The sequence below is a fragment of the Artibeus jamaicensis genome, unplaced genomic scaffold (genome assembly GCF_021234435.1).
Source record: "Artibeus jamaicensis isolate MK-2021 breed Jamaican fruit bat unplaced genomic scaffold, CSHL_Jam_final contig_60, whole genome shotgun sequence".
NCBI lineage: Eukaryota > Metazoa > Chordata > Mammalia > Chiroptera > Phyllostomidae > Artibeus > Artibeus jamaicensis.
In genome coordinates, this window is record NW_026521900.1 from 6,944,457 (window position 1) to 6,970,205 (window position 25,749).

The 25,749-nt window shown below is 38.0% G+C and overlaps 1 protein-coding gene across 2 annotated transcripts in view; it reads right to left on the bottom strand.

Moving 5' to 3' along the window:
• Positions 1-25,749, bottom strand: part of EFHC2 (EF-hand domain containing 2) — a 248,066-nt gene that overhangs the window by 123,718 nt on the left and 98,599 nt on the right. For both annotated transcript variants that reach the window (XM_037168130.2, XM_037168129.2), the window contains exons 5-10: positions 22,605-22,853; positions 20,316-20,429; positions 17,595-17,733; positions 11,473-11,644; positions 4,848-4,990; positions 122-318 (exon numbers count right to left, since the gene is read on the bottom strand). In XM_037168130.2, the coding sequence (XP_037024025.2) occupies positions 122-318; positions 4,848-4,990; positions 11,473-11,644; positions 17,595-17,733; positions 20,316-20,429; positions 22,605-22,853 (1,014 nt within the window). The remainder of the gene's footprint in view (positions 1-121; positions 319-4,847; positions 4,991-11,472; positions 11,645-17,594; positions 17,734-20,315; positions 20,430-22,604; positions 22,854-25,749) is intronic.

Consider the following 25,749-nt stretch of genomic DNA (forward strand, 5'->3'; position numbering starts at 1 on the left):
ACATGTGTGAATGCACAATGTAAAACTGGTGGCAAGATGAAGAAGAAAAAGCCTGGGAAAAGAAAAACACATATTGCACAGTGCTGACAGACAAGTCAAGAATTATACAAAGTAAATTCACCCTATCGGAATTCTCCTCCATGAATTTTAAGGTATATTCATCAGCATTGAGCAAAATAAATATGTAGCCATTCAAATTCACTTTGGCTCCAATATACAGCTCCTCAGGCTGGATATATTCTGAGAGTCCACTTTTAATGACTTCTTGTCTAGGCCTCTTAATACGCATTTTTTTCAAGAACAATCCACCAGTATATCCTACAAAAAAAAGAGAAAAGTTAATAAGTAGGCTTTATTCTTAAAAGAACCATACAAGTTGCCATTAGAGTTACTTCTTCCTCAAACACAGACCATACAACTTAGCTGTGAGCCCACAGTGCCTATTATTCTCAGACTGAAGGGAAAAATTAAACAGTGGGTGAAGAAATGAAGTTCCCTAGGTTAGAGTATAAAGAAAAATGTGGTATGGTATTCCACCCCTTTCTTTCCTCTTTCTACACCCTTCCCAATCTAAACACTTAAAAAAAACATTTAATAAGTTCCTGCTCTGTGCCCAGCAACTTAATTGGGACATCAGAGAGATACTCATCTTTAGTGAATGTTTAGTGCACTAGAATAAATCAACTAGAATAAATCATGGGGATTAATTCATGCATCCTGCTACCCAGTTCCCCAATACCATGTAGAAAATTTGTCACTTGAGCTTATTTCCATCCATTTTCCCTAGATGATGTCTTACATCTATTCTGACATACAGATTAACTTTTTTTTCTGCAGACAAAATAGCTTTGCTTCTTTTAGTAATGTCTCATGTTTCTTGTTTTCAAGAATTCTCACTATTTGATCTTCTCTCTTCTGGGCATTATTTGACTTTTTTACCTCTTGAAAAGCAGTAATCAGAGTTAAACATGGAACTCCAGTATCTTCTTAACTGAAATCATTTTTTAAAAATAATTTATTTTTATTTATTTTTAAATAAATTTTATTGATTATGCCAGTACAGTTGTCTCATTCCACCCACTCATTCCCCTCCACCCTGCACACCCCTTCTTACCTACATTCCCCCCTTAGTTCATGTTCATCTGTCATAAGTTCTTTAGCTTCTACATTTCCCACACTACTCTTGCCCTCCCCCTATTTTCTCCCCACCATCTATGCTACTTATTCTCTGTACCTTCTCCCCCTTCTCCTCCTCCCACTCCCCTGTTGCTAACCCTTCATGTGATCTCCATTTCTATGGTTCTCCTCCTGATCTAGCTGTCTGCTTAGTTTGTTTCTGTTTTAGGTGTGGTTGTTGATAACTGTGAGTTTGCTGTCCTTTCACTGTTCATCTTTTTTATCTTCTTTTTCTTAGATAAGTCCCTTTAACATTTCATATAATAAGGGCTTGGTGATGATGAACTCCTTGAATTTGATCTTATCTGAGAAGCACTTTATCTGTCCTTCCATTCTAAATGAAAGCTTTGCTGGATAGAGCAATCTTGGATGTAGGTCCTTGCATTTTATGACCTGGAATACTTCTTTCCAGCCCCTTTTGCCTGGAAGGTCTCTTCTGAGAAATCAGCTGACAGTCTGATGGGAACTCCTTTGTAGGTGACTGTCCCCTTCTCTCTTGCTGCTTCTAGAATTCTCTCCTTCATTTTAATCTTGGCTAATGTAATTATGATGTGCCTTGGTGTGTTCCTCCTTGGGTCCACCTTCTTTGGGACTCTCTGAGCTTCCTGGATTTCCTGGAAGTCTATTTCCTTTGCCAGATTGGGGAAGTTCTCCTTTATTATTTGTTCAAATAAGTGTTCCACTTGTTGCTCTTCCTCTTCCCCTTCTAGTACCCCTATAATTCGGATGTTGGAGCGTTTAAAGATGTCCTGGAGGTTCCTAAGCCTCTCCTCATTTTTTTGAATTCTTGTTTCTTCATTCTTTTCTGTTTGGTTGTTTCTTTCTTCCTTCTGGTCCACTCCATTGATTTGAGTCCCAGTTTTCTTTCCATCACTATTGGTTCCCTGTGCATTTTCCTTCATTTCACTTAGTGTAGCCTTCATTTTTTCACCTAATTTGCAACTAAAATCAACCAGTTCTGTGGGCATCCTGATCACCAGTGTTTTGAACCATGCATATGATAGGTTGGCTATCTCTTGGTCACTTAGATGGAGTGGTTCTGAGGCTTTGATCTGTTCTTCCATTTGGGTCATATTTTTTTGGTCTGGTCGCGCCTGTTATGTAGTGAGTGGAGGAGCCTTAGATGTTCAACAGGATGGGGCAACCCAACTCCCTGGGTTGTAAGGCTGTATGTATGTGGGGGCATTGGTCAGACAGGGAGAAATGGCATTTCTTCTGCTCTCTCTCTCGAATTTCAGTCCCTTCTGCCACTTCCCATAAACCAGCACCTTTTCAATTGGTGCTTTTAGGCTTTATTTCCTGTCACTGAGGCCCTGGGTTGTGTGGTCTGTCTTGCTGCCCATTTTTGCCTAGTTTGTCTGCGTATGAATGTGTGATGTTGGTGAGCCCTGCACCACCTGTGCTCTCGGGTCTGGCAGCCACTGCCTTTTCTTGCCACAATCCCTCTCTGCTGGCTACCGACTCTGCCCCTCTTACCAGTCTGGTTGAATGCTTATTGGACTTCTGTACAGTTCAATTTTCTGTCTGTTGGGATTGTATTTTTGTTTCTAAATCTTTGTTGTCCTTAATTTTGGTTGTGTGAGGAGGCATAGTGTTTCCACCTATACCTCCATCTTGGCCGGATTAAGTGAAATCTTTAAATCTATGTATAAAACCTGAGACCAGATGAACTTTTGGAATAAGCCTCATCACATTCCTCCTACCATATTCAGAAACTATAGGTGGTAGAAGACTAGGCTTTGGAAGCAAATAGAGCTGGAGTCTATGCCAGCTTTGTCACTTGCTTTATGATCTTTAGGAGTCATTTAACCTCTCTGAACCCCTCTGAATTCTCATTAATACAAAGGGAATAAAATTTCTGGGGACATGAAAATGTACCACTCAGACTGCCTACTGTGGGGAACATAGTTGATGGAAGACCCCAGCCACTTTGTTCTGAACTATATCCCTAGGTTGGTGCCGAGTTCTTGCTTCCAACTGGCTGCTGTCAACAAATGCCTAAATAAGGCAGAGATACAAGGCACCTGTAAGACAGGGGTGCCTCCAAGTACTGACTTTGGCTCTAGAACTCCCAGTCAACTTTACTGAATGGAACTTTCTTAGAATTCCACTGTGGTCTAACACCACTTCCTTTCTTCCTCCCCTATGTCCTTTGCAAGAGTCAGACATACACTGCAGTCTGATGGCTCACCCAAGCCTCTTCTGGCTCCTTTCACATTTTCCTTCACCAGCATTTCCCATAATAAATCTCTTGCACATTTAATACCATCTTGGGGTTTGCCTCTTAGAAGACCTAAACTAACATAAAACTTAACCTCATAAAGCTCTTGTAAGGATAATAGTGGGTATTCAATCATGGCTACTATTATTACTAGTCAGCTTACAGTGGACTACCAGCACCCTTTCTGTTTTATGTATGCTGCAATTGGCTTGGCCATATCTTCCCCATTCTAGATGTATAGAGTTTGTTTTTTGACCTTTAAGAGCATAATTTATATTCATCCCTATTTGATTTCATATTTTGAGATTTGATTCATTATTCAAATCACTGTGGAGCCTGACTTAATTAAACAAATTATTCATCATTCATTGGTGTGCTGACTGGCTCATATCAGCTCATAAAGCTGCTTGTTCAATTTCAGGGATTTTGCAAGCCAGCTGTTAAACTACTGATTGCTTGAAATTGAAATTGGCCATGGCTGGGGTATTTACACCATAGAATTAGCAGATGGTACAAACTAGATCCTTTTAAAATTTTTCCAGAGAGCCTGTTAACCAGCACACCACTAATTATTCTTCCCAAATTAGTGTCTTCAGCACAGATAACAGTTTAAAACATTTTGGGAAAAAAAGAACACAGCCATGCAGCTCCATGAATTCCACTTGTTAGTAAATCAAAATCAATGGCTCTCCTCAGCAATGGCCACAGTATCAGGACACAGCAGAAGGGTATTCCATGGGCCTGGGTGCCAGAACCTTGACAATAGCCTCAACAGAGAGGAAAGCCAGAAGAAGATGGACTCTGAAGATTGTACTTGTTGCCCTGGCTGGTGTGACCTAGTGGATTGAGAGCCAGCCAGAGGGTCACCGGTTTGATTCCCAGTTGGGTCACATGCCTGGGTTGCAAGCCAGGTCCCCAGTGGGGGGCACATGAGAAGCAACTACACACCGATGTTTCTCTCCCTCTCTTTCTCCCTCCCTTCCCCCATCTAGAAATAAATAAATAAACAAATAAATAATAAAGTCTTTAAAAACATTGTATTTGTTAATCTGGGATTCTTGTCATATAGTTTTCAAAAAAATTCATAAACAGTACTATCAAGAATACAGATTTCCTCTTGTCTTGTGGTCTGTCAGTGGAATTGGTAGTATCCAGCCCTTAGATTCCACAGAGGTGCCTTAGAGGCTATGGAGGAAGGGAGGATAGTGTTCAAAAGGAGGCATCCCCAGTACCCCAGTCCCAAGCCAACCACATCTGTTCCTCTTTTATCATTTTATATGTTTGGGTTCTCATTCGGAAATCTTTGTAAAAAAAATTTTAGCGGGTAAAAAAATAAAAGCTACTCTCTTAGATCATCTAGTATATAAAATCAGATCATACTCCTTAAATTTCAAAGTGAAGAGACGGATAATTGCTCTGAGAAAATTGCTATCAGAGGCATATCTCTTACCTGAATTCCTCTCTATGGGTTCAAACACTGAAATTGTGTTATTGCTGAGAACATATGAAATAACAAACAGCCTGTCCTCATCGGCACATTTGTCTGTAATCAGTTTTGCAAAGAATCGGAGTATATTGCTCATGTAGCCATAGCTAAATGGAAGAGAAATGAGGGTTACAGCATTATACGAGTAATCTTCAACACATTACATATGTAAAATAAAACCTGAAAAAGGCATGCTATGGATTTTTTAGCTGCATTATAACAGACATATAACATTATATTCATTTCAGGGGTACAACTTAATGATTTTATATTTGTATATAATATGCAATAATCACAATAAGTCTAGTTATCATCTGTCACCATGCAGTTACAAATCTTTCTCTTGTGATGAGAACTTCTAAGATCTACTTAATAACTTACTACTATATGATACAGCATTATTAATTATAGTCACTTGATGTACATTACACCCCCATGATTTATTCTATAACTCAGAGTTTGTACCTTTGCACCCACCCCCACCATGCAGTGTGCTGTGGATTTAAGATAAGTAGAATAAACTCTCTGAAGTTGAAAAGTTCAACCACCTTCTTACTAAGGTTGTAAATCTATATGTAGAGGAATTTTCTCAATTTATTAAAATATCACTTATTCTTTAGATGTCCAGGGTAACACATTGGGAAAATGTACCCAGAACACATTGGGAAAATGTACCCAAAACAAATACCACAAACACACTACTCAAACCAGCAGCATTAAACAGTTTTCCCTACTTATGAGGCTAGTTAACAATCACGACAATCATGTCAGCAAGAACAACATCTAGCCCTCATTGCCTGAGCATGAGCACACCAGCAGGTGTGCTCCTCAGGGACCTGAAGTCACCTACCCATTTCACCTCCCACTTTCTGATGCCTATTTCTTTTATTTCTTCTATCCCCACATCCTCTCCTCCCTGAGTCATTCTCCTAGGTACCCAGAATCCCCCAAGTCCCTTTAAGGAAAAAATTACCTTTTCCCTTTCAAATGCTACTATATTATTTCACTTATCACCCATCCTATAAGTAGCCACTACAAGTCTGTTTTCTGAGGACTAGGACTGCATCTTATTAACTTTATTTAATATAACAATTTAGCCCTGGCTGGTATAGCTCAGTGGATTGAGCGCAGGTCTGTGAACCAGAGGATCACAGTTCAATTCCCAGTCAGGGCACATGCCTGGGTTGCAAGCCAGTTCCCTGCAGGCCAGTTCCCAGCAGGGGATGCATGAAAGGCAACCATACATTGATACTTCTCTCCCTCTCTCCTTCCCATCTAAAGATAAATAAATAAATATTTTTAAAAAAAATATAACAATTTATACCTAAGTGCTCAATAAATGTTTGTAGAAAGTTGCTATAAGATACCTATAGAATGGAGTTTGCACTTACAACTCTACTCATGAAGAGAATAATCTAGTAAACTGAAGATGGGATCAAAATCTAGAATCAATGTTCCCAAAGCTAACTGTCTTATCATTGAAGAAATTAATTTATGGTGTGCCAGCAGAAGCATGTCTACATGTATCAGCTAGTGAAATGTAGAATAAGTAGCAAATCTTAAATCCTTGGGGAAGTCTTTGATAATCAAAATCATTACCTCAAGGAGGCATATAGTAAAATAAACCATGTATTTTGTCACTTCCCTGTCACAACTCTAAGCAGGGAGGTTTTAAATTTTCCTAACTGAAATTCATTCTTTCCTTGTAGCCACAGTGATTAAAAAAACAAAAAGAAAAACAAAAAAGTTTCTGATTTGCATAAGCAGAAAGTGCTTTTCTCTGCCCTTTTCTCAGACTGTCCAAGGAACCAGGACTGCAAAAGCATGGCACCAAGATTCCCAGTTTGAGGCCTCACGTGAAATGGAGAGTAGCATTTTGGAAGGCTAGCCCCAAGGCAGTCTGGACAAAACAGCCAGATCTCCATAACTGTTTTCTTAGTTCCTAGTCTCCCAAACTTCAGACAGATCTCATACTGTACAGGGGATAGGACAGGCAGTTATAGCTTGCCAACCATTTTCTCTGGTACATAATTGAATTTATAAGTAACAAACAGATATGGTAACCCTCTCTTATGCTATATGACACTACAAATGGGACTGTAACAATCTAAAAAGAAGAAAGCATCACTAAAGAAATCATCATCAAAATGAAGAGGGAGCTAACTGTATAAGAAAACATATCTGCCAATGATACATTGGACAAGAATTTAATCTCCAAAATATATAAAGAACTCATATGACTCAACATCAGGAAGACAAACAATCCAATTATAAAAATGGGCAAAGGCAAATAAATAACATATGATCTCACCTATAAGTGAAACCTAAACAAACAAAACGAACAAGAAAGCAAAAAATAACCAGAGACATGGAAATAAAGAACAAACTTACAGTAACCAGATGGGAGAAGGACAACAGAGAAAAGAAGTGGAAGCATTATTAAGGAACATGTATAAAGGACCCATGAACAAAGACAATGGTGAGGAAGGTTGGAGTGGGTAGGGCAAGAGGAAAGTAATGGGGAGAAGGGGACAACTATAATTGAACAACAAAAAAAAAATTTTTAAATTGGCAAAGGACCTGAATAGACACTTCTCCAAGGAGGACATACAAAGGACCCAGAGACATATGAAAAGATGCTCAACATCACTAGTCACCAGACAGATGCACATTAAAACTATGATGAGACATCACCTCACACCTGTCAAAATGATCATCATTAATAAATCAACTAACAAGTACTGGCTAGGATGTAGAAAAAAGGGAACTCTAGTGCACTGTTGGTGGGGATGCAGATCAGTGCAGCCACTATGGAAAACAGTATGGAATGTCCTCAAAAAAACTCTAAATGGAACTGCCTTTTGATCCAGTGATTCCACTGCTTGGAATATACTGTAAGAATCATGAAATACCAATTCAAAAGAACCTATGCATCCCAATGTTCATAGCACTATTTATAATAGCTTAGTTCTGGAAAGAGCCCAAGTGCCCATCAGCAAATGAGTGGATTAAAAAGACTGGTACATTTACACAATGGAATACTATGCAGGAGAAAGAAAGAAGGAACTCCTACCTTTTGACACAGCATAGATGGAATTGGAGAATATTATGCTAAGTGAAATAAACTGGTCAGTGAAGACAAATACCATGTGATCTCACCTATAAGAGGAATCTAATGAACAAAATAAACTAACAAGCAAAACAGATCCAGAGGCATGGAAGCCTGGAACGGGCTGACAGCAACCAGAAGGGAGGTGGGAGGGAGATAATAGTGGAAAGAAGGGGAAGGGACTGGTCAAAGAACATGAATGAATGACCCATGGACATGGACAACTATGAGGGGATTGACTGTGGGAGTAGGGGGCAAAGGGGGAAAAATTGGGACAACTGTAATAACAAAAAAATAAAAATAAAACCTTGAGTTATTCAAAGTCATGTGTAAGTCTCCAGCTTACACATGACTAGTGTCCAGCTAAATGTACCCATTAATATGGAAACAAGGTCACCGTGTAGGAGGAGCTTGAGAGAAGTGCATTCCTGGCACAGAATGAAGAGTGGACAGAAAGAAACAAAACTAGACACATTTGTACTTGCACCACCATCCTCTAGCCATGACAACAGGACAAGAACATGGAATATTGTCTATAGCCTGTGCTCTGTGGGCAAGTTGACCTGATACAGACAGAAAGACAGACTAAGGCAACTACCCACTAGGAATTGTTTTCCCCTGGGCTCCAGAAGAAACACCCTGAATCATGTTTCATCTTGTTTACTTACAAAAAAAATTCCTTCTCCTTTTACAATAGGGGCATTCTTTCTGCCCTCCTCCTTCGGGTGGCTGTCCTTAAAAACAGCAGTTAGTGAAAAGTATCCATCAAAAAGCCTGCCCTGCAACCTTACTATAAACACTGCTATCTATAAGGAAGGATTATGAGTTGGTGCCCCTCTTATGTGATCAAAATCAGTGGTTCTCAAGCCCTGGTACCCATTAGAACCCCTGCAGGGCTGGTTAAACACAATACCAGCCACCCCCATGTGGGGTATGGCACAAGAATTAGCATTTCTAACAAGTGTGGGGGCCACATTTTGAGTAGCATAGATTCTAAAACTGAAAACTAAAAACTCTAAAGTCCTCAAAAATAAAAAATTATTTCTTGAAATACAAAGGACATTATATAATGGCAAAGGTAGCCATTTAGACATTCTATATAACTCAATATATTTTCACCATTTTTACAGTTATAGCTAAACTATTGCTCTCTCTACTTCAAAACTGTTCTACAACAGCATCTCACTGCATTAATTTTATCAAATTCAGGATGCTGTCTCTTCTCCTTCTAATCTAACTAAATGTTCCCTTTATCATTTTTCTCCACAGGTTTGCCTGACCCTTTATTTCCCTTACACAGGATTTCAATGTTTAGCCAACATCCTATTCAAACATCTGCAACATTTTCCCACCACTTTTCCCCCAACTTCTTTCTCCAAGACTTGCTCTCCCTAAAAAAGCAAAAAGTAGCTAAGGGCAGTGCCCACATTCTATATATATGACTCCAGGACACACTATTCCTCATATATATTAGAAATAATTTTGAAAGTACATCTTTTGAAATCATATTCAGCCATGTGAGTATTCCACGGTTACTGAACTCAACCAAAACTTTCAAATTAAAACCACATTAAATGTAACAGAAAAACACATAGATACAGACAACATTTTGATGGTTAACAGATGGGAGGGGAGCTGGGGGGCAATGAGTTAAAAAGGCAAAGGAATTAAAAAGTACAAATTGCCATTTATAAAAACAACCAGGGGAATGTAAAGTACAGCATAGAAAATATAGTCAATAATAATATTATAATAAATATGTATGGTATCAGATAGTTACAAGACTTATCAGGGTGATCACTTGGTAAGTTATATAAATGTATAATCACTATACTGTACACCTGAAACTAATATAATATTTTATATCAACTGTAATTTTAAAAAAACATCACATTAATTGCCAAATAACATTCTGATAAACATTCTAAATCACTGAAGTCTCTATGCCAGGGATAGTCAAACAACAGCCTACAGGCCAAATCCAGCTGGCTACCTGTATTTATATGGCCTGTGAGCTAAGATGGTTTATACATTTTTAAATGGCTGAAAAAATCAAAATAATAATATTTTAATAGGTAAAAATTATATGACATTCAAATATCAGTGTCCATAAACAAAGTTTTATTGGAACATAGCCACACATTTGTTTACAGACTGTCTGTGGCTACTTTCACACTGCAATTACAGAGTTGAGTGGTTGTGATAGAGGCCATATGGCTTGCAAAGCCAAAAATATTTACTATCTGACCCTTTAAGAAAAAGTTTGCTGACCCCTACTGTACACCATTTCCTAGGGACCATCATAAGGAAATATATAGAGAGAGAAAGTTGTGTGTGCATGCGCACATGTGTGTGTGTGTATAATAAAGATAGCTTAGTCATCTGACTAATTATATGATTTTAGATATTTCCAAATAACACTTATTAAGTTAACTACTCAATGGCAAGAATTTGGAGAAAAGAGAACTCTTCTGTACTACTGGTAGAGGCACTCTGGAAAACAATATAGAGGTTTCTCAAAAAATTAAAAATAGAACTATCATATGATCCATCAATTCCACTTCTGTATATATATTTGAAGAAAATGAAATTATTGTCCCAAAGAGATATCTGCACCCCCATGTTCACTTTAGCATTGTTTACAATAGCCAAGACTTCAAACAGCCTAAGAGTACAACGACAGATAAATAGGTAAAGAAAATGTGATATATATATATATGCCACACACACACACGTACATACATACACACAATGGAGTGTTATTCAGCCATAAAAAAAGAAGAAAATCCTGCCATTTGCTATAACAAGGATGAAACTCAGGGAGATAAATGGTAATAGAAAAAATACAACACGAAATGTTTTTAAAGGATGAAACTTGAGTGCATTATGTTAAGTAGAATATGTCAGAAAAGCAAATGCTTCATGACCTCACTTATATGTGTGTAATCTAAAAAAAACTTATAGAAATAGATATCAGATTGGTGGCTGCCAGAGGCAGAGAATGGGGGATGAAGGAATTAAATGAAGGTGACCAAAATTTCCAGTTATAAGGTAAATAAGTCATGGGGATGCAATTAATATATAACATGAAAATACAGTTAACAATACTATATTGTACATTTAAAAGTGAGAGTAAATCTTACAGGTTTTTATCACAAGGAAAAATATAACTGTGAAATGTTGAATATTAACTAATTTTATTGTGGTAATCATTTTTCAGCATATACATATAAAAAGTTATGTTACATACTGTTATATGTGAATTATATCTCAGTTAAAACTGGGAAAATATAATAACTACTCAAGTAAAAACCTGTAAATACTTGCGTATTAACTGACTTCATTAAAAAGCTATAATAATGTGTCCCTAGACTTGAAATTAGATGAGCTGAGTGTCATCTGTGTCATCACAGGGACTATAATATAAATCTTGAACACATTTGGGAAAGATCAGACCAAAATCATGGTTCCCTCAAGCACCTGTCGTTTTCCATTAACTTCCAGAATTCTTCCACATTAGGACGAGGTATGGGCACAACGCCTAGGGAAGGGCGAACAGATTCCACTTCAGAAGTAAAGCCAGTGTAACGTGGAAAATTCCCTTCTATTTTTGGAGGAGATGGAGCCTTGCATGGAACTGAGGTAAAGTTGTCTAGAACAAAACAAAGGCAAATGAAACATCAATATTTTTTTGCCCTGATTATGTCTGTTTGGAAAGATTTGTTATGTTTTAAGATGAACATGAAGAACTTTGTAGACTATTTTAAACTCTTTCAAACAAAACACAGCAAAATCCTGTGAGGGTAGGCTTCAATCATGTTTACAAAAACCACAGAACTCACTCAATAGTCATCATTAGTTCAAAAGAAAGAAAAAAACTGTTTATGTCAAATAAGTAAACATTTATCTTTTGTCATCACATCCCATTTTGGAATATTTTTGTTCATCCTGCTTTTTCCAATGATATGAAAATTCAAACTTAGAACTTTATATGACCCATTCCATATTTTAAGCTGTAATTTAGCTCTCTCCCATCTTTAGTCAACACTCACTAATCAAATATTTTTTCAAACAGGACAGATTCCTGACTATTTTGCCTTTACCTTTTCCATTTACTGTTCCCTCCTCCTGTGCCCACTTTTTAAGACCTCTCCCATTTCCCCAACTCAACTCCAGGCTATGGCCCTTCACCATCTAGTTAAAAAACAAACACAAAACTTTTTGTCACCAACTACTGCTCCAGGTAGCTCTTGTTACTGCCCATGAAAAGACTGTAACTGTACTAAAGAGGAATGAAGCAAATAAATAAATAAATAAAACCAAACAAACAAACAAAACCTTTAAAAATAGCCAGTGCCTACTCTCACAAGAGGAGTGTTAAGTAATAAATAATGTTGATTTTCTTTATTTACTTATCATCTGTGAAGAAAGGGAGATGTAAAGAGAGCTGGGCACAAATCTATAACAGCCTAGGAGCTTTAAGGTACTCATTTGTGAGGTTGCACAAATTCTGAGAAGTGTATTCTCCACAGCAAATGACACACTGATGTGATAGATCTAAATCACTTGTATTTGTCCCACCAAAAATGGCAAAGAAGATGCCATGATATTTCCTAAAACAAAACAAAGCAACAAAACAATACAACCACCCACGGAGTTTAATTTCTTCTTCCTCAAGCTTGAGTATCCATATGTATTGACATTTGTGACTGAAAAAATTCACATAAGGAATGATTTCCTTTTCCAATGTCAAAGTTCTAATAGATGGAAGAGTATAAGTTTAGCACATACCTCTGTAATAGAAAATGTGCATCAATTTGTCTTCCAGGGCAACCTAATTCTTAAAAATTGAAGGATTTTTTTAAAGACTGATTAAAAGGTTAAGGGTTTGAGGCTATTTCTAACTCTAATTTGAAAATGTTTTCAAATTTCACATTTCCTTAGACTTCCTAACAGACTGTGTATGGATGTCCCTCAAGCATAATCCCCAAAAGAGTTACTGTTCCATCCTAGCACAAACTGCTCACAGAATACAATATCAAATATTTCTCACTGACTCAGTGAATGGGGGCGGCCAGACTGCCCCCACAAAAGTGACTCATGAGCCTCTCTTATTGCTATCTTTGCTGCAAAGTGAGGCTTTGGTAATGAAGAAAGTTCAGATCTTGGAATCAGGCAGAATTACAGTAGACCCTATCATTACTAACTGTTACATGAAACACACCACCGACTAGTACCTTCATTTAAAGGAAAGGACCATAGAAATAAATGGCAGGGAGCGCTCTATGTGATTATTAGAAAATTGGAGCATGATCAGTTTCTTCTAACAGGGGACATATACATACAACTTCACATATTAATCTGAGCAGTTTAACCAAAAGAGGACATAAATTGAATTGCAAAGTAGTTAAGAATGCATTCAATACTTTCTCCTAAAATTACAGATTTCATAACACAGTGTTATTTTCTCAACTTCATAATTTTTGCAACAGATTTAACTTAAGAACCAATTTAGTGTTCCTCTGCACCCACAGTGCCATCTAGTGTATAAAAGTTTAGAACGGTTGCACTCCATCACATGTGACTGTTCTAATACCACATATGTCTTTTTGATACTCTGACTTAAGATATCATTTCTCTGGGTAATTGCTTATTTCCTGATATTTTGTACCTGCCCTTGAATAAGTTTCCTGTCTTTGGTTTTCTATAAACCCAGCATCATGCATTTTTCAGGTGTTAAATAATATTTGGTGAATAGATGAAAAAAATATTTTTATGCAAAGCATCTTCTCAAATATCTTCTTAACTGACACTCTGTTGGATCTTGGGAAATACCTCTTTCAAACAATCTGATTCCTTCAATTCCAAGCAACTTGTAAAATATATGTTGAATGTCTATCTACAATTAACTAGATTCCATTAAATTTACAAACGTGATATATTTTTCAAAGAAGTGTTAATGTTCATTCACAGTGATTTACCATTTGCCATCTAAGTTGGAAACAATGATGGGCAAACCCATCCATTACATCAAAGTTTATTTTGTATGTTCTAGTAACCCAGATATGGACCTAGGTTTAGGGAGGCCTGAAGCTTATATAATTTGAAGAAGAATACCTAATTATTAAGACAAAGCAATTATTAAGACAAAATTAGGCCCAGGGCTTTGTACTGGGGTCCCTGCAAAGAGAGAAGCCTAAAGCTTCATCTTTATTAACTTTATTAATTTCAAGGTAACTTGCCTCTTGTACCCAATACCCAGATCAAATGATCTTTTATGGGACATTCACTTTGGAGTCAAATGATTAGTGAATCACATAATTATCTAACTCTGGCTAGAAAATACTTAGGAATCATCTAATCCTCAATCCCCTTCACTTCAATGGGGAGGAAAAAGAGGCAAATTGTTCAAGCTATTGAGGCCGTGTGGTGAGACTAGAATTCCCCCCCTGAGATTAAACTCTCATCTTGGATACCCTGCTGCTTCTAGCACCAGAAGTTCAGAGATGGCTAGAAATGACTCCACAAAATCAAAGAGGCTTTGAGTTTTTGCTTATCCTTAATTTCAGTACAGTCTATTAAGTGTTGAAGGGCTATGGGAATGAATGGTCTTTTACTAGTTTGGTTGCCCCAGCCACTAAGAATTGATCATAAAAAGTCATATTATAGACAAAGAAAAGATAACCAAAGGAAAGAATTCTAAATACAAACAGTTTACATTCAATTTCCTGTCCCTTCAGTGAGAGAAACACCTGCTGGAGACCTGAAGCCTTTTCCAACCTTCATGCTACAGGAAAGTCTGACAGGTCTCCATCTGCCAGTCCATGTTCATCCATATTAAATAATGAAGGAGTGACGTGTTACAGCCTGGCAGGCAAGCCTTGGCCAGCAGGATGGCCGAGCTGCCTAGCGTGTGTGTGTTGGGGCGGGGGGTGTCACACTAGACTGTTTTGTGGGAGAATTTTATGGAATCACCTTCTCCTTTGAACCCTTAAATGCACAAAAATATCTCATCTTTTTAGGAATCAGATTGGGTTTTACACAGGAGTAAAGATATCTCTTGGATTTCTATCACATCTTTTGCTTCTATTGTACATAAATAGAAAGCTTACTCAAGCACCTTTCTTGGGACTGTGGCCAACTCCTTCTCTTAGTTTGTCTGCCATTTTTTTCCTGCCAGATATGTTGTGGTATCATTAGTTAAGAAAGGGTACTAAAGCACAAAGATTGTATACTGCATTACAAATCTCTCCTTGGCTTCTTCTTAGGGAGGTCCCTAGCTGTGCTATTAGCAATTGTCAGCTAGTTCCTGTGGCACTACAGAGTGGAGATACCAGGTATTCTACTGACCAAAATTACTGACAATGGAGGAAATATGACTATAATTATTGATGGGACTTTGTCCTGGTTTGGGCATCAAGGATATCAAAATATAATGTATAAAATTGGGTCAGTCTATGAATTTTAGAACCAGATGAATATAAAAAGACTAAAATGTCAAAAGTAACCATCTAAGTAACATTAAGTATATTAATTTAACTTTGCCAAAAAGACAGGAAACGAAAATGTAAATACTATAAGAGTATTTATTCATCCTCTACGTACCCTGCATTATGGATATAATTTCGAGTCATTATTTACATTAAGTACACTGTTGTTACTCAAGAAATGTTGTGTAACAATAGTGTCTACTAAAGGAGATATTTTAACATATGTTATGAAAGATAAAAAGTCAGCATGATTATAAAATGCATCATAATTTTGTTTAAATGTATATTGCTCATGTTATATTAATTTTAAAGGCACAAACTAGTTTTTTACATAATACAGTAAGTCCATAGAGTGAATAAATAAATTAGCACTAGGGTTCAACTGAAATGAACCATAGGGCATTTGAAACTGAGGACAGCTTGATTTGGAGTGCACAAGTGAACTGACTCTGCCTCTCAAAGATCCCTGCAAACTTGCTAAGAGACAATGAACCATGTCTCTCCAGCACTACATTTATTTTTCAAAATGCAATCTTTATAGTTTCAAAATGAAGCTGACAGACAAACATCAACCAAATGTTGGACTTTATGTTTAAGGGATCATATGTTTTGGAACCCTCACCACATCCTTTATATTAAGGTAATCAGTCAATACAACACAAGAAAATGTTTTTAGAGGATCATTTTTAATATTTTCTTCAAAGTTTCAAGTGTACACTGAAGACCTGTTGATTCTAAACAGGCCTGTACATTTAGTAAAGACCAAGTTCTCCTCCCAGTGATCTAAAGGTTACTGGCAGCTTCTCAACAACAGCCACCACCTGCACATTCCTGGCTGCCTCTTGCCCATAGTTCCCAAAACAAATACACCCAACTGTGTCCACCAAAGAGGATCAATTTTAGAGAATAACATAAGAAAAGGCCACCAATATGACCCTATAAAGCTCAAACATTTTGACTAATCTGGGTGATGCAGTGGAACAAATCCCCTTAATGAACTGAAGAGTGAAATTGAGAAATTGTTTATTCCAACCCCTTGGTGCACTTGGTGTGCCTCCTCTCACAGTGTAAAGATTCCCAGGAGGCCAGAGATACTACACAATAGAAACATCAAGACACATAGGAAGGCCTTGCCTTATTCTAGAGATGAAGTACCTTGTCTTTTAGAAAGTTATGGTTGCTTGTGGCTTCCACCTCATCCCTTGGGGAAGTGTGTTCATAAAACTACTCCCTGATTCAAGGAGTACAGGAATAAGCATCCCCATCCCAGCTCCGAACCTCAATATAAGACGTTCACAATTCTCGCCACCTCCAGGAGGGTACCTGGAACCTAGGTAGAGGGCCCAGGAAGGGTACAGAGCTAGCTGACAGTTTTAACGAATGAAGGATTTGTTTTTCTGGCTCCAAATCAGATCCTCCACCTGTTTTGATGACTCTCACAACACGGTAACATGCTGTAAGTCTCTGCTCCCCTTCCAACCTAGAAACTCCTTACTCAACTCTGTAGCTGCAGCATCTACTAAAATGATGTAAACCTCATAGGTGTTTAATAAATCACTGGTTTTCATTTTGAGCTTAACTAACCTGAATGAATTCGAAATTTAGGAAGAAACCAGAAAACTGGTTGAGCCTTCCCTAAAAAGGCAGAACAAATTGGCACAAGGGAATTCCCCAGAGAACTTGAATAATTACATCCATTGTGATAAGCAAGAATTTAGTGAAAACAAAAGCATTTAGATTTCCGTTTAGATTGTTTGACCAAAACACTTACACATATTGTAGTAAGGTAGAGTGCGATAAGGGAAAAACAGAAGCCTCTGGCATCAGGCAGAAAAGTTCAAATCTTGGCTCACCCTTTACTTGCCTTTGACAAGTTAGCCTCTCTTAAGCCTCAGGGTTTTTTTTTTTTTTTACCTCTAAACGGGAGATAATGAACTTACCCTTCTAGAATAGGAAGAAATAAGATGATAAATGCCTGGCAGATAGCAAATGCTCAATAAATGATAGCTGTTATGAGCTTAACAATTGAAACTTGAAAGTAAAATCTTAACCAACGAACAAAAGATTCTAAGTTTTCAGTATTAGTTTCTAATTGACAAATGTATAACTTACCAATTCCATATTTAGTCTTATAATAAGTCTTTGTAAATTCATCACAGTCACAAAGGAGCACTTTCCTTCCCCACACATTGATGGTGGTTCCCACAGACAGGTCACTATCCTTGTAAAACTCTTGTTCTAATTTTCCTAGCTAAGAAAAACAAAGGAATACAACGTTGGCACCACAGACCCTGCAAAGACATAACCCTCCTCAAAGAAAAAAAGAAATTAAAAAAACACCCCAATTATATCATTTATACCAAATTTTGAAAATCAATCCAAAAGACAACTAATCGATATTAACACTTTAAAAACATTCTTTTAGCAAGGCAGTGCTACCCAAGAGCAATGCAAGGCATATGTTTGCATATACAGTTAAAATGTTCATTATTTTTAATATATTTTATTGATTATGCCATTACAGTTGTCCCATTTCCCCCCTTCATTCCCCTCCACCCTGCACCCCCACCCCCACCATTCCCCCCTTTTAGTTTATGTCCACATGTCACAAGTTCCTTAGATTCTATATTTCCCATACTACTCTTGCCCTCCCCCTGTCTATTTTATATACCTACCATCTACGATACTTATTCTCTGTACCTTCTCCCCCCTTCTTCTCCTCCCACTCCCCTGTTGCTAACCCTCCATGTGATCTCCATTTCTGTGGCTCCACTCCTGATCTTGCTGTCCTCTTAGATTGCTTTTGTTTTAGGTATGGTTGTTAATAACTATGAGTTTGCTGTTCTTTCACAAAATATTCATTTAGAAATAGCAGTACAGGGACTTCCGCCAAGATGGAGGCATAGGTGGAAACACTTTGCTTCCTCACACAACCAAATCTAAAAACAACAAAGTTTTAACAACAATAAACGCAACCAAACCACACAGAAAATCTAACAATACGTAGTCTGAAAACAATGAACCACTCAGCTAAACCAAACCAGTGAGAGGGGCAAAGCCAGCAGCGGAGCGGGTCAGGCAGGGAAGATACCCCGACCCGGCCAGTACACAGGCAGCTGAGGGCGTGGATCCCAGGTGCAGGCTAGCTACTGGTGGACACAGGGAAGAGGTGCAGCTGGCTGTCTGCAGTCGGTCGCGCATTTGCGTGCAGATAAACCAGTGAAGAGGTGAGCATTGAGACAGACTGCACAGGCCCTGGCAGTGCAGGGCTGTGGGCTCACACATTTGCCCTCAGATAAAAAGGAGGGAGTGAACAGAAAGGACCACCATTGCTCCCTCTCTGACTCCGCCTCCACATACGGCATCACAAACCAGTGACCTGGGTGGCCCCACCCTGGTGAACACCTAAGGCACCTCTCCTCATACATAACAGGCACAAACAGATCAAAACATGGCTCAAGAACAACTCAGAGCCCCAGAGCCAATAAATCTAAGTGATGAAGAAACAGCCAAACTTTCAGATGCACAGTTCAAAACACTGGTGATCAGGATGCTCACAGAATTGGCTGATTTTAGTCGCAAATTAGATGAAAAAATGAAGGCTACATTAAGTGAAATGAAGGAAAATACACGGGGAACCAATAGTAATGGAAAGGAAACTGGGACTCAAATCAAAGGAGTGGACCAAAAGGAGGAAAAAAACAACCAAACAGAAAAGGATGAAGAAACAAGAATTCAAAAAAAGGAGAAGAGGCTTAGGAACCTTCAGGACATCTTTAAACGATCCAACATTCGAATTATAGGGGTACCAGAAGGGGAAGAGGAAAAGCCACGAGTGGAACACTTATTTGAACAAATAATAAAGGAGAACTTCCCCAATCTGGCAAAGGAAATAGACTTCCAGGAAATCCAGGAAGCTCAGAGAGTACCAAGGAAATTGGACCCAAGAAGGAACATACCAAGGCACATCATCATTACATTAGCCAAGATTAAAATGAAGGAGAGAATCCTACAAGCAGCAAGAGAGAAGGGGACAGTCACCTACAAAGGAGTTCCCATCAGACTGTCAGCGGATTTCTCAAAAGAGACCTTACAGGCAAGAAGGGGCTGGAAAGAAGTATTCCAGGTCATAAAATGCAAGGACCTACATCCAAGATTGCTCTATCCAGCAAAGCTTTCATTTAGAATGGAAGGACAGATAAAGTGCTTTTCAGATAAGATCAATTTCAAGGAGTTCATCATCACCAAGCCCTTATTATATGAAATGTTAAAGGGACTTACCTAAGAAAAAGAAGATGAAAAAGATGAACAGTCAAAGGACAGCAAACTCACAGTTATTAACAACCACACCTACAACAAAAGGAAATTAAGAAGACAGCTAGATCAGGAGTGAACCATAGAAATGGAGATCACATGAAGGGTTAGCAACAGGGGAGTGGGAGAAAAAGAAGGGGGGAAAAGGTACAGAAAATAAGTAGCATAGACAGTAGTTAGAAAATAGATGGGGGGAGGGTAAGAATAGTAGGGGAAATATAGAATCTAAAGAACTTGAGACACGTGTTCATGAACTAAAGGAGGGGAATGGTGGGGGAGGGGTGTGCAGGGTGGAGGGGGATGGAGGGGGGGAATAGAACAAATGTAATGGCATAATCAAAATAAAAATATATATATTAAAAAAAGAAAAAAAGAAACAGCAGTGCAATGCATACATTTACCCATTTGTTCATTTCACTCATTGTCAGTCTCACAAGAGAATATGTAACTCATTCCACATTTCAAGTTCCAGGGATGTCATGCATACTGAAAACAATAATAAAATGTAAGGTTCCTCACCTTGTATTTATCCAACAGGTAGCCACATACTGGGCTCAGTGTAAACCCAGTATACACATTGAGAACTATTCGATCTGTTACCTCGCCTGGTTGATAGATTCCAGGTGGGCCATACTGGAAGATAAAACCAAAGCAAGATATGGTAGATGGCCTCTGAACTCAAAAATGGTCCTGCTGAGGGGCTCAAGTGGGGAATATGCATTGTATGATTCTTCTCTGCCATCCACAGGAAAACAAGACACTTACTTTATCCACCTCTTCCTGTGCTTCCTCATCCCCTGTAGCTGGTCTATATTCCACCCATCCATCAAGGCCCTCTTAAAGCCCCATCTTTTCCCATGAACTCGCCCATCCTATGAGGCTGTTCCAAATCCAAAGCTCCATAGCTCCTACTGTAGGATTCAACTACTTCTTATGGTTCTCTAATTCCTTTATCAATAGTCAGCTTTTCTTTTCACTCAACTACAAACTATGTCTTGCCTTCTTTTCTTTACTCTGCTTAGCACCCTGCCTGATCCTGAACTCAGGAGGCCTTTGTTGACTGAGAGGCAGTGTGATGAGGTGGCAAGAATAATAGAGAGTGGTCAGCCTCTAACAGAAACTGTGGCCTGGGGTGAGCTAGGACACTCCTCAGTTCTACATGCACTAGAGGTGGTCTAAGCAGTTGTGTGAGCTGCAGGAAATACCTTAACCAACTTACCAATAGACAGTGATCAGTTTATCACATACAGATGAGAAATCAGAATCATCTTTGATACATGTGACACAAAATATAAGCTCAAATGTGTAAATTTAAGATGTGTGGGTATAAGTAAGCCATGTAACATAGGAAAACAGTACATTTGGACACAAACTTTCTGTTCACCACTTACTAGCTGTAGGACTTGGGGCTATGTATTTATCTTCAGTTCCACGTAGCTTCAGTTTCATCTGACTACAACAATAGTGCTTATTCTTTGCTCTCTCAAAAGATGTTGAGATTGCCAGGGGAACACCTACTACTACTGTATCTCTCCCCAATGAGAATGTAAGTTCCATGAAGTAAGACTTAATCCCCTTCCTTTCTCACTGTAACCCCAGAGCTGACACACAGTTGACAATAAATATGTGTTAAATAAATGAATAGATGAAGCAGCTGATGTCAAAGCACACTGCAAATGTCACATCTGTCATTATTATTTTATATTCATTCTATTTTTCAAAACCATTCTAAAAACAGGCTTCCTAGGTACCTCCTGACTACCTACTGTGCATACTCCAGAGGTTCTTCTGAGACAAGCCCTGACTACCTTTACTACCACCACCACCACCACCACCACTAACCCTCCCAGCAACACTGCTGGCTGTGGGCTCAGAGAATCTGGGAGAGCCTCCTATGTGGACCACATAACCAGTGGTTGTTTGTATCAGAAATTAGTGGTACAGCAACCTCCTTAGTGGCATTAAGAGTTAAGTTGAAAAATACTTTATCCAAATAAGAAATAAAGCATAAGATAGAGCTGTGAAAAAGCCTTTATGTTTTCACATCTGTGTACGTGTTTGCAGGTCCTTAGACAGTGTTTTTTACTATGTTATCTCAATTTATCTGTACAGTTACCTCAGGATAGAAGCCTTGTTAATGCATTTTAAAGATAAGGAAATACAATCAGAAAGGTTAAGTGACTTGCTCAAGGTCACACAGACATTATGTGCAGAACCACAATTCTAACCCAGGTCTTTTGTCTATACTCAAGTTATGTTAGCTGTCAAATAGCCATAAATATGTATAAAATAAGTCTGAAAACTCTTTTAATAGCAAACAAAAATGCAAAAGCTGTCACTGTTGTTAGCCAGTGGCTATTTGGTGACAGGTAGCTACTTTCAGAAGAATTACTTGTGTGTATATTCACAACCCAGAGAAACAGCATGGGATCTCATCAGTAGGCTACAAAGGCAAGAGACCCAGTGTCCCATCCAAGACCATATGCAATTCTTTTACTAAAGAGTCATTTACCTTCTTAAGACTGATTGTGAACTTAATATTGAATAGGTAATTTCTTTTGCATTTGACTTTTTCCCTTTACTTGCCTTAAGCCCAAAATATCCCAACTCCAATTTGTTATATCCTCTGTATTACTTTCCAAAATTCATATTAATAGAGGGCACAAAATAGAAGCTTTCTAAACACTTGCACTAATATATGACAACTGTCATCACATAGTCATAACATATGGCATTCCAGTGAGTGACTACAGTCTTTAAGCCAACAAGCAAACTTAAAAAGTGGTTCTATGTCCACTGCTTGCTTACCTTGGGCACCTTTCCCCTCCGGAGGAACCATGACACAGAAGTCCGACCTGAGTTGCGTGGCAGCAATTCTTTGATTTCGATGGTATCATCACTCAGAAAGTAGTTCAAGATGAGTTCTCTGCAGTCCCCAAACAATGACGAGTCATCCCACAGGCAGAAGAAACGCAAAACCTTCCTATCATACTCGAGGAACTGTTTCAGGGTGTCAAAGGATTCATAGGGCCGTAAGGGCTGCATGCGTTCTAGTACCTGAGAATGAATAAAAGGTTCATAATAGTTGCAGTTTGGGTATAAGCACTTCTGGGCTGTAAGCAATCAAAGAACATAAATATATGCCTTCCACAGACTATTCTGTGATATATATTTTTTAAATTTCAACTAACAATATCAATATATAACCAGTTTTATCATTTATATGATATTATATATGTGATATACATCATGTACATATATCATATATATTATGTACATGATATATCCTGTACATCATGTGTGTATATACATCTACATGTGTGTGTATGTATATATATAAAACAGTACGTGTAACCAGTTTTAACCTTAAAAATAGAATCAAGTATTAGGAAGCTTTCATATTAAACATTTTAATGCTCTAAAATATATTTCTGTAATGTCTTTAAAACTGATTTTTCTCAAAGACTTAAATTTCTTGTTTAAGAAAAGACAAAACTCAAAACTACTGTATAGTGAGAAAAATTAGAACAGCAATTGCCCTTTGGTAGATGACTGACTGCAAAGGGAACGAGAATTTTCTAGAGTGATGGAAATATTCTTTCCTGATTTTCATGTTAGTTACTGAATTGTATACATTTGCCAAAACTTGTTGATCTTCATGCTTAAAGATCTGCACATCAATGTTAATTATATCTCAACAAAAAATTGTTTTTTCAATGAAAAGTCATATTTGTACATACTTCTTACTCATCCAAAGATTTTTGTGAAGGTAAAAGGGAAGAAATATATTCATGGCTTTATTTTGCTCAAAAGCTTTAGATATTAGTCTCAGCTGGTGTGTCTCAGTGGATTCAGTGCTCACCTGCAAACCAAAGGGTTGCTGGTTCAATTCCCAGTCAGGGCACATGCCTGGGTTGCAGGCCAGGTCCCCACTAGGTGGCATGTGAAAGGCAACTACACGTTGATGTTCCTCTCCCTCTCTTTCTCCTTATGTTCCCCTCTAAGTATAAATAAATAAAGTATTTTTTAAAATAAGCTATATATATTAAGGATCTGAAAAACCATGGAAACAGAAGCAGAGAAAATGGAGAACTTCCCAAATGGCATAAAACTACTGCCTGGGTTCTGTCCAACTGAGAAACCACTAGCACTGCAGTCTTCTTGGTGCAACTATTCTTTATTTGCATGTCTGCAGCCCTGTCTTGGAACAAAAGTTCCCCATTTTATCTGATGTATCTAAATAGGATTGTTATATAAGAAAGTGCTCACTGGCAAGGAAGATACAGTCCTACATTGGCTTATGTATCTGGTGTGCAAATTCTCAAAATTTTGTACCTATCTAGGGCAGTCTAGGAGCAGACTTACCCCAAGAAAGGAGAGAGACATGATGGCCTTTCACAGGTTCTTCAGTCTTATCCGTGATATTTAAATGAAATTATGGTACCTCTATTTTCATTGATTGAAAAATGTTTCTTCAAGCACTATAAGGCCTCTAAGAAATGTATTATTGACAAAGCAACAAACAACAAATGTTGGAGAGGTTGTGGGGAAAAGGGGACCCTAGTTCACTGTTGGTGGGATTGCAGACTGGTACAACCATTATGGAAAGCAGTATAGAATTTTCTAAGAAAACTAAAGATGAATATGCCTTTTGACCCAGCAATTCCACTGCTAGGAGCATATCCTAAGAACCCTGAAACACCAATCCAAAAGAACCTACGCACCCCAATGTTCATGGCAGCACAATTTACAATAGCCAGAGTTGGAAGCAACCTAGGTTCCCATTAGTAAATGAATGGATCCAAAAAGTATGGTACATTTACACAATGGAATTCTATGCAGCAGAAAGAAAGAAGGAGCTCCTCCCTTTGCAACAGCATGGATGGAACTAGAAAGCATTATGCTGAGTGAAATAAGCCAGGTGGTGAAAGACAAATACCATATGATCTTACCTTTAACAGGAACCTAAACCACAAAACAAACAAGCAAGCAGAATATAACCAAAGACACTGAAATAGAGAACAGGTTAACAGGAACTAGAGGGGAGAGGGGAGGGAATTTCAGGGGAAAAGGGGAAGGGTTTATAGGAACAAGTATAAAGGACACATGGACAACAACTAAGGGAGGTGAAAATGGGAGGGAGGTGAGGAGCACTGGGGGGGTGGGCTGGGATGGGAGAAAAAGACAGAAAACTGTGCTTGAACAATAATTAAATAAAAAAATTTTTTAAATGTACTATTGATTACACTCCATTAGGGCTCTTTTCAGTTTAAGTTAAATTATTTAATTTTAACCTTACATTTCAATGCAGCAAACACTGGAGAAGTAAAACCACTAAAGTCAACACAAAAGCCTGTTATTAAACTCTTAATTTTCTACAGATTTCTATATTTATTGAAGAGTTCTCCCTGAGGGAATAAATGCTAAAATTATTCTCCCAATCTGAAAGAAAACTACTTAAAATATTTCTTAGATGTTCTTGGTATTTATTCTCAATTCATGACACAAAATATTTTTTCTTTATAAACCTAGGAAATTGCACAGTACTCTATGCATTTCATATAATGCATCATCATTCACAATCACTATCATATAATAACAACTGCTAGTGAATGAATGCGGTCATATGCAAAGGGTGTTAATTATATGGATCCATTTCTTTTAAGTTCTTTTCACTGGTTCTAAAGACTTTGTATTTATCTAGACTCTTTCATCTAGAGCATTTAGAAAAAATAAAAACAAACCCAAACTAGAAATCTCCTTGTGCACCAATACACATAGGCATAATGGCACAAGGATTTCACCTGAGATACTCCAGGATCAACAATATATATTTCTCAGGAGGATTATATGCTTGTAACATCAAAGGATAATTCCACAGGGGTTAGAAGGCAGGAACAGATGAAGCATCCTTCATGTAGCTTTTAACAAGAGATCAAAGCAGAATCAAAAG